A 10,450-nucleotide genomic window follows, 5' to 3' on the forward strand; every position below is an offset into this window, starting at 1 on the left:
TAGGTTTATTTTGTTGAAAAAAAAAATGACTGATCATAAAGTGACATTTCTCAGTCTCAGCCAAAAGAAGCATGCACCTCACCAATACTGCCATCTACAGAGAACTTACCTAATACAATAACTACTGAAAAGCAGCAAAAGAATTTTTAGTTTTCTCAAAATATTTTAACTCTGTGATGTGCAAGGTAATGAAACAGTTAGATAGCAGAGTGAGAATCTTAGCCAATATATAACTGATGTATATTTGTCTTCCAAAAGGTATTGCAAAATATACCACAAATCTTTTTTAAAAAATAAACTTCAAATTCCTTAGGTTTTCCCTTCAAAGTCTACCATCCCACAGTTGTGTACAATTGGCAGTTTATTTTTTTCTAACCATTTTTTCCATTGCTCAAATTAAAGAAATGTCTTCAGTTTCCTGCCGGCAAAGGTTATTCATAAAGTTAACATGTGCTAATGAGAAGTCCGAGTCAATTAGGCTTGTGGGGTAAATATTACTCAGAAAGCAGTTAGATCTGGTGGTGGGACAGTCCCTTTAGCACCAGCAGGCACCTCCTCTACTAGGTGGCAGTTTCTAAAACACCAAGTAAACAATTGTAAGTAGATTATCTCTTTGATCAGAAATTTATACTGCTCCACTGAAGCTTACCATACAATTATAGTAAAGTTCCAACCTGAAAAGAGGAAGCACTTCATTTATTGCCAACCTACTAGCAAATGCAGACAATGGCACATCCTCAGATGAGCACTGAAAATTCTGATCAAAGCAGTAGATTAATGTATACGCTATTCAATGCCCAAGTATTTTGGAACATGTTTTTTAAAGATTTATTTTTAAATAAAGAGGGAGAGGGAGAATCTCAAGCACATTCCCCACAGAGTGTGGAGCCCTTTGCTGAACTGGATCCCAGGATCCTAAGATCATAACCTCAGGAGAAATCAAGAGTTGAATGTTTAACCAACAAAGCCTTCAAGCACCCTGAAGTTTTACCTTTCTTACACACCTTCTATATCCATGAGTCACTAACAGCAGTGGCAAACTGGGGTAAATGGGGGGGGGGGGCACGGAACGTGAAGTGACCCTTACCCCTTCCCACCAAGTACCAACACCCATAATCCCGCACTGTGGTCTCCAGGGGCAAATTTTTTTTTAATTGGCTCTTAGCTAAACTCTTTCCAACAAAAAGAACAGAAAATGAAATTACAAAGTATTAAGTACAGATGCTTCAACTTGTCAACACTTGAAATTACATTTTCAGATTCCCTCCCATAAAGGGCCTGGATCTAAAACGAGTGTTGAACAGAATTCTCCTTACCTGCCAATAACAGAAAGGAAAGAAGGAAAAAGGAAAAAGGGAAAGAAAAAAAATTATTTTCTATGGATAAAAACATGAGGACATATGGCACCATCCACTTGGAAAGTGTTCTCTACCTGTCTGGATCCTTAGAGGACAGGTGAGGGACATTTCTGCAACCCTAGAGAGACAGCTTTTTGCATACATAATTTAAACACATCACTCCAGCATGAAAGAAGAACAGAACTCTGCTAATTACCACTGCCTAGACCCCATGTGCGGCTTTTTCTTTAAAGCCACACTAGTTCATTATTCTGCCTTCAGCTCCCTTAAATGATTCATTCCCCCCTTCACTCCTGAGCAGACTCTGCAGGGAAGCTAGTATTTAAGTTTAATTTCTAGTGCCACTTGCTTTGGAGAGTTTGATGAGAGGAAGTTGGAAGAATCTAATTTAATAATTCTGTCACGGTTTGGAGGAACACCCTCCGCCTGGACCCCAAAAAATCACTAGACAAACAAGACGTCTGGCGAGCTCTAATGGTGAGCAAGGCCGGCAACCAGGAAAGCAGGGCCCACGTGCAGTGGGAGCTGTCACCCAGGGGAAGCGGCGGCCTCGAGGAGCAGAGCCGCCGGGGCGCTCGCGGTGGCACCGGCCTGGGCGCCCAGACTTGCCTCCCAACTGGAGCTGCACAGCTCGGTGCTGGACCCCAGCTGCGGGAGAGGACAGGCAGGAAGGCTGGCGCCCACATCCCCAGGACTGTCCCCACATCCCCGGGAGCTGTCCCCACATCCCCAGGGCTGAGCCTGCATCCCTGGGAGCTGTTCCCGCATCCCCGGGAGCTGTTCCCGCACCCCTGGGAGCTGTCCCCACATCCCGGGGGCTGACCCCGCATCCCCGGGAGCTGACCCCACATCCCAGGGGCTGGCACCCGCATCCCCGGAGCTGTCCCCGCATCCCCGAGCTGTCCCTGCATCTCGGGGGCTGGCACCCGCGTCTCCGCATCCCAGGAGCTGTCTCCGCATCCCGGAGCTGTCCCCGCATCCCGGGGGCTGGCACCCGCATCCCCGGGGGCTGACCCCACATCCCCGGAGCTGTCCCCGCACCCCCGGGAGCTGTCCCCGCACCCCCGGGGCTGGCACCCGCACCCCCGGGAGCTGTCCCCGCACCCCCGGGAAATGTCCCCGCACCCCCGGGGCTGGCACCCGCACCCCGGGAGCTGTCCCCGCACCGAGCTGTCCCCGCCGAGGGCTCCCGCCCCACCCCGCCCGGGGCGCCCCCCGCCTTACCGTCCCAGCTCCGACTCCACCTCGAAGAAATCGCTCAGGGCATCCCTGTTGGAACCTTCGATCCAGTAATCCGGGACGAGGCTCCCGGCCCCCGGGGCCACGCTGGCAGTGACCGAAGAGCAGGACGAGGCGGAGCACGAGGGCACCGTGACTTTGAGCATCTTGGCGGCGGGACTCCGGAAGCCGCCACCGCCGTCGCCGCCGCTGCCGGAGCGAGAAGCCCCGCCGCCCGCCGCCTGCGAACGCAGGAGCCAGAGGTGGCGTCCTTGCCGCGCACGCCCACCGCCGTCGCCGCCGCCGCCGCCCGGGCCCTCCCGCACGCGCCGCCGGGGGAGGGGGAGGGGGAGGGGGAGGGGGAGGGGGAGGGGGAGGGGGAGGGGGAGGGGGAGGGGGCCGGGGCCGGGGCCGGGGCGGGGAGGGAGGGGGCGCGGGGCGGGGGTGCAGGACGCCCACGCGCCGCAGCCCGAGCAGCCGGGCGGGGGACCGCGAGGCGCAGGCACCGCGCAGGAGAGGCGTCGCCCCCCTCCCCCGTCCCCCTCTCCCTCCCCGACCCGGGCGGGGGCCGCGGCGGCTGGGGCCGGGGAAGCCCGGGAGCCGGAGTGGGAGCGGGAGCCGAAGCCGGGAGGTGCCGGGAGGCGCCGGGAGGTGCCGGGAGCCGGGGGACCGGGCTGCGGGAGCGGCGGGCGCCGAGCGCGCGGGGAGCCCCGGGTCGCGACCACCCGGCCGGGGGCGGGGGCGGGGCGGGGGCCGACGGAGGCACCTGGCGGGCGCTGGCGCTCATGGTCCCCGGAGCCCGGAGCTCGAGGCGGCGAGCCCCTCCCACCTGGCGCCAGCGAGGCAGCCGCCCCCGTCCGCCCCCCGGTCCCAGCGCGCCCCCGCAGCCGCAGCCGGGGAGGGAGCCCTGCGTGGCCGGTCCCCCAGCGCCCTGCCGCCGGGGCCGGGGGGCCGGGGGGCCGCGGGTCCTCGCTGCCCTGGCTCACCTCTGAGTGAAGTCTGCAGTTGCAGGGGCTGCTGCTGCGCGGCCGCTGGCACGGCCTCCCTTGGCGGGGGAGCCCCGGGAGGCCGGGGTTTGCTGCGTCTGGCTCGCGCTCAGCCTCTGAGGGCTACAACACACAGACCCAGGAATCACAGGTCTGGGAGGGCCCTGTAGAAGCCTGGAGGCAGGACCTGTCACCGTTCACGACACAGCAGACTGCTACAGTCAAAGCTCTTTCCTCTTCCAAGGAGATGTGTCCCATCACAAGCACTCCAGTGTCTGCCAACCTTCAGGCTACTCTTCGGAGTACTGCTTCATGCGTTCCTTTGTACTGCCACCCTTGTACTCTCTTCCCTCTGGATTTCAGCAAAGACAAGCAACACTCAGTCATATTCTGTAATAAATATATATAAAAATACTTATAACATCACAACCTTATCTCTGGGTAAATGACTCTAGGCCCTTTCTTTAACCTTATCTCACAGGTGTTACTTTCAGTATTTTTTTTTTACATTCCTCCAACATGTAATAAACTCTTCTCACATGTCCCTATTCCTGATGACACCAATAAACACAGTCCAATATGCTCCTCTAATTTATTGATTTATTTCTGACTTCTAAGAGCTTTCATGCTATATTGGTGAACTACCAAAAAAAAAAAAAAAAAGAACAAAAATTAACCAGCCAGCGAAAGGAATAGGATCCTTGGTTGATTAGAAATGAAAAAAATATATATATAAAAACTTCCTCACAGGTAATTTTATGAAGATGAGCATATGCTCAATTTACAAATGGCCTAAAACATAGCAAATATACATAGATTCATACAAATTCAGTGAAATACTGATTTGGTGAAAGACTGCAAATGCTCACACATTACTTTTCAGAGATGAATTCATTAATCTTCATGTTAGAAAATCAAGCTCAACTCAAAGCAAGCTATTAAAGCTGTAAAGAAAATTCTAGTTCTCATGAAGTTTCCCTTGGCTTATAGTAACTGGTGGAGGAGGGGCATGGAGTAGTTGCTAGGCCATTTTTTATTCACAGGTTTTTGAGGCAAGTTCTGAAGCAGCAGCACTGCATGTATATATTTGCCTGTTGTGAGCAATTCTTTTACAACATAAGTTCAAAGCAAGCATATTACATTGAAAGAGATAAGTCTTTCTACTCTTGCTATTTTAGGGAACAACAGCCAGAGAAATACTTCATTATTAGCTGATGTTTCAAAAGAGGGTATCTGTCTTAATAAATCAGTTTATGTTTAGTTAAAAATAGAAGATGAAAATAAATACTATCCTTAAAACAAGTAGAAAAAGATTGAATCCATGTGATTTTTCTCTCCTTACAAAACATCATCTAAAATCATCAGAAGAGCAAAGGCATATATCCACAAAAAGAAAGGGAGAAATATTATCAACCAAACCCCAGAATCTAAGAGCAGACAGACAGATGGTAACTGATTTAGAAGACAAGGTATAACTGAAACTCAGATTTATAATGGGAGAAGCCGATGAGAAAAAAAATCTAATTTGTACCACAAAATTCCAGAAATGCTCAAAAATTGAATACCAGATCCTTCTAAAGTTGGAAATAGAAAATAAGACATTAGTTGAATGCTTTTATAAGAAGTTCTTAGGCTTCTAGGTTTCTCTTTCACCATTCACACCAAAAAACACACTTCCCAGACCCTTGGAAAAGAGAGGAGATTTATTTAATCTTTGAAAATCTTAAACAGAAAATGAAATCTGTCTTACATCACAAGATATGGATCAGACCATATTGAAAACAGGGATTCATGAAACTCTACATAACAAAATATGAGATTTCCAGGTCCACTGGGCTCCTAGAATGCATATATCAATCATATCCCCAACCATACAGGAAATTAAAGGACTCCTCACTGAGAAAACTAAGTAATCCAAGAAGAGAGGGACCTATGGGTACTGACAATTAGGATGCTCCCCCCCCCCCCCCCAACAAAATATCCTGATTTTCCTCAACACCTTACAGTGAAGCCTATCACTGAACAGGCTTGAGGATCCAAAGCTTCTAGTTGTCTATCATTTGTCTCACTCAAACATGCATGATGAATAAGGTTCCATTCTGGTTTGGCAGAATAGCTGGTATGACTAAACCTGCCGCACATAACGATTATAATCTCTGGATTAAATATAAAAAGAATTATTTAAATGTGCTAGAGATCCACCAAAATCAGAAAACTGAAAATGATGTAACCTTCAAAAGAAAGGAATTTCTGAATTAGATGCACATTTATTTAGCTCTTCCTCTGAGGGCTCTGCAGGCAACACAACTCTTAGTAGCTTGAGGTGTCAGAAAACAGAATTCAGGGCTGGCAGGGAGGCTAGAAATTGAGGAGGAAATTCCAGAAAGGAGGGAGCACAGTGGAAGAATCCAAAAATCTACATATAAACTGTGTTCAAATACTAGGCCAATCTCTGAACTATGCATATGTGTGGGAAACTCCAAGGAACTCAGCAGAAAGCACAAAAAGCAATAACTGGAAGGTTGAAAAGCTGAGAAAAAATTTTAGCTGTTCCTTATCACAGTAGAGACATGGTTTGGGGTATGAGTTTCACCAAGTTTAACTGTGTGTTACAAGAAATAAATTTTTAAAAAAAACTCTCTTTAGGGAAAAGATAACAGAATCTAGAGTCTCTGCAAAGAATCACAGACAATCCAGTATACAATTAAAAAAAAAAAATACTAGATTTGTGCAGTGGTAGAAAAAGTTGAACCACAGTCAAAAGATATATCAATCAACAGAAACCAACTCTAAGATGATTTAGATAGGTTGGTATTCATAGACAAAGGATTTGAAATAGTTATTATAAATATGTTCAAATAATTTTTTAGAAGAATAATTACAGTATGTATACATGCATAATACTATTGTAGAAATGGAAACCATTCAAAAGAAAAATTGGAAATTTAAAAGATGAATGGGCAAATTATCTGAAATTAGAAAATAAAATCAAAGAGCTTACAGAAGAGTGCAGATTACAGCAGAAATAGTGGGCAAACCCAAAGATAGACTATGATATCTAACCTCCAAGAGAGTCTCCACTAATCATCTCCTCATAATCATGACTTTCTGGGTTCACTGACCACATTGAATCAGAGTTGACCTATGTGACAAATAGAGCATGTAGAAGTAAGGTTCTGTGACTTTCACAGTCATAAAAGCATTACAGAATCTGCCTTGATCTCTTGGATTGCTTATTCCAAGGGAAGCCAACTTCCATGGGATTCCCAAACAGCTCCATGGAGATAGTAATGTGGAGAGGAATCAACTTACTAGCCATGTGAGTCAGTCATCATAAAAGTAAATTCTCGAACCCCAATCAAACCTTCAAATGACTGCAACCCCAGCCAACATCTGACTAAAACCTAAGAGACCTGAGCTGAACCACATAATTCAGAATTTCAGATAATTCAGGATTCTGAATACACAGAAACTGTGGGAGATAAACGATTATTGCTGTTATAAATCACTAAGTTTTGGAATAATTTGTTTTGCAGCAATAGAGAATTAATAATAGCACAGCTATAGAAATTATCCAATCTAGAGAACAATAACAACAGCAAGTGAAAACAAAAAATTGGGAAAAAAGTGGGAAGGGAGGGTCGAGTCTCAGTGAATTATAAGACAGTGTCAAGATATCTTACATATCACTGGGGTCCCAGGAGATAGAAAAGAACTAGAGAAGAAACCTCTTTTGAAAAAATGGCTTAAATTTCCCCAAATTTAAGTAAACAACATCAACTTATAGATTCAAGAATTTCAGAAACCCAAATAGAATAAGAAATATAAGAAATAAAATCACACCGTAGGCCCATTTAAGTCAAATGCTTAAAAACAATAGATTAAAAAAAAAAAACAGTTCGAAAGCATCCCCTGTTGAGGGTATGGGAGAGAAAGAGAAAGAGAGAAGGAAGTATATTATATATTATAGGAAAGTAATAATACAAATGACAGATGATTCCTCATCAAAAATAATGTAGGCCAAAAAATAATGAAATGGTATCTCTAAAGTTATTTAACTTTGAAGACATTTAACTACCACAAAAACAAAAATTAAAAATCCTTGTAGCTCCAGAATTCCACACTAAAGGGATTTTCTTGAGGGGGGCGAGGGAAAAGGAGAGAAAGAGCATCTTAAGCAGGCTCCATGTCCAGCACAGTGCCCAAAATGGGGCTCAATCTCACAACCCGGAGATCATGACCTGAGCCAAAATCAAGTTGGACACCCGACTGAGCCACCCAGGTGCCCCTAAAGGAATATTTTTAGGCTGAAAGGAAATAAAACACAAAATGAAAACTCATATACACAGAAAGGAATGAAGATAGCAGAAATGGGAAATATGTGGGAATAGAAAAAGCTCTAGTTATTATTCTCCCTTTTACTTAAAAAACAACTCATGGTTTAAAGTAAAAACTACAATATGGAACTTTGTGGGTTATAATATATAGAAGTAAAATATGATACAAAATACTACATATAAATCCTTCTATATAATAATGAGGAAGTGGTTAATTTTAGTGACAAAATGCAGATTAATGGTTATCAGAGTCCAAGGCAGGGTAGACAATTGACTGAAAATAGGTTTGAGGGGATTTGGGAGGGATAGAAAATTTTATATCATGATTTTGATGGTGATTATATGATTTTATTATGTGATTTGTCAAAACTCCTTACTTATATTTTAAAAATTGATGTATTTGTTGCATGCAAACTGTATATAATATAGCCAATTAAAAATTATAGTAACCGTGTAGCCAATTCTTTAACTTAGCTAAAATCAAAAGTCCATAAATATTAAAAAGGAAGAAGTTAAACTGTCACCATTTATAGATGATTTGATTTTTCTACACAGAAAATCCTGGGATTTGACTTAGACTACTAAAATTATTAAGTAAATTTAAAAAGGTAACAAGGTGCAAGATAAAAATAAAACAATCAATTATATTTTGAAATACTAGCAAGAAATATTTGGAAAATGGAATAGAAATATTCCATTTACAACAGAAAAAGCATAAAAATTTAATCTTCTATATCATAACCTACCAAATATTGCTAAGTGAAATGAAATAAAATCCATATAAATGTAAAGATATACTATGTTCATTGATTACAAGACTCAATATTGTAAACATGTCAATTATCCCCTAAATAATATAGGCCAATTTTAGTAGTCTTTGTGGAAACTAAAAAGTCTACTCCAAAATGTGCAAAATACCTGGAATACAAAAACAACTTTTTTTTTTAAGATTTTATTTATTTATTCATGACAGAGAGAGAGAGAGAGAGAAAGAGGCAGAGACACAGGCAGAGGGAGAAGCAGGCTCCACGTAGGGAGCCTGATGTGGGATTCGATCCCAGGTCTCCAGGATCACACCCCAGGCTGAAGGCGGCGCTAAACCGGTGGGCCACCGGGGGCTGCCCCAAAAACAATTCTGAAAAAGAACAAAGTTCAAGGTTTCACTCCTTTGATTTCAAAATTTACAATATAGCTAAAGAAATGAAATCTGAATAGGGAGTTCACTATATACATGTGGTCAATTTTCATAAGCAGATTCAAAGCAATTTAATGAGCAAAGGAAAGTCTTTTCAGTAAATGGTACTAGAACTGGATAAATATATGGGGAAAAACAAACCTCAATCTTTTCCTTGTACCACAAACAAAAATTAATTTAAGATGGATAAACCTATGCATATAAGCTAAAACTATGGCAGTACTTCTAAAAAAAAAAAAAAACTGAAGAATATCTTCAGGAATTTATAAGAGAAAAAAATATCTTAGACAAGATACTGTGAGTTCTAAAGATAAAAGAAAAACATCAAAAATTGGAATTTATTAAGTTTTAAACCTTCTACATACTGAGAGACAAAATTAAGAAAATACAAATACAAGTCACAAACTGGGAGTCAATATTCTTAATACAAATATCTGATAAAGAATTTGTCCCTGGAATACATAAAGACTTCTTAGAAATTGATACAAAGATTAAATAAAAACAATTAAAAGACTTCTGGTTTCTACTCAGGATGTAGAGAGCTGCAAAGAGCACTGCTCCAATCTTTATAATACAACCAAAAGCCAGAACGCAAGGTCAAGATTTTCTTACCACTTCAGAGAACTGAGGTCACAGGACAACCAAGCAGTCTAAAATCTTAGGACAGAGCTTCCACAGGAAAGATGGCAGTCGCTTACCTGTGGCAAACGTAGCCACAAAATAGTAAAAACTATTTATGAAGAGTTAACAAATTGGGGGATGTTGAATGTGGGCTTATAACAGAATGTGAACCCCCTGGGAGCAACATATGCAGGAAGAGCTCACACCTTCTTGCAGACGTTTCCCCACAGACTCTACTGGGCACACAGAAAACTGGGCGAGAGTCCGGAAAAAGCATGCCTCATGGTGCAGATCTAGAAGAAGAGACAGCAGCTACTAGGAGGGGGTGGAAAACCAGCCATGACTGTCTCCCTTATCACTACTATGTGAAAAAAAAAAATGAAATTGCATTATTCTGCAGGAAGGGGGAGGCAACAAACATTGCCATCTCAAGGCAGAGACACAAACCCACAAGGAAGGGATCAGAAAACTTGCTCTTTCCTGAAGGAAGAGGCAGGAATGTGTCCTAAACATCAAACTACAAATGGCGAAAAGGCTAGAGTTCTCAGAAAGTCACATCTCTAAAACACAGGACCTACCTAAGACTAAAGTTTAATCAGAACAACAGAGAACGTCTCCTCTGCTCCCCACCACCAAGCTAACAAGCATCAAGTAACAAGTAACAGTGGAATATTTCAAGAGCACAGAAACAGGCCAACTCTGGCTTAGTTCAACCTAGAAGACCTAAAGCTAAGG

At 43.6% G+C, this 10,450-nt stretch overlaps 1 protein-coding gene across 2 annotated transcripts in view; it reads right to left on the reverse strand.

Annotated features, from left to right (window-relative positions):
- The window catches only part of CAMK4 (calcium/calmodulin dependent protein kinase IV), a 197,157-nt gene extending 193,118 nt beyond the window's left edge, over positions 1–4,039 (reverse strand). The window contains exons 1-2 of one of the 2 annotated variants that reach the window (XM_072736585.1): positions 3,563–4,039; positions 2,583–2,818 (exon numbers count right to left, since the gene is read on the reverse strand). In XM_072736585.1, the coding sequence (XP_072592686.1) occupies positions 2,583–2,743 (161 nt within the window). In that variant the 5' untranslated portion in view covers positions 2,744–2,818; positions 3,563–4,039. Of the gene's footprint in view, positions 1–2,582; positions 2,819–3,342; positions 3,461–3,562 lie in introns of those variants that run through there. The other variant, XM_072736586.1, reaches the window with a different exon arrangement.
- Positions 4,040–10,450: the final 6,411 nt, after the last annotated feature.

Source organism: Vulpes vulpes, chromosome 14 (assembly GCF_048418805.1).
Source record: "Vulpes vulpes isolate BD-2025 chromosome 14, VulVul3, whole genome shotgun sequence".
In the NCBI taxonomy this organism is placed as follows: domain Eukaryota; kingdom Metazoa; phylum Chordata; class Mammalia; order Carnivora; family Canidae; genus Vulpes; species Vulpes vulpes.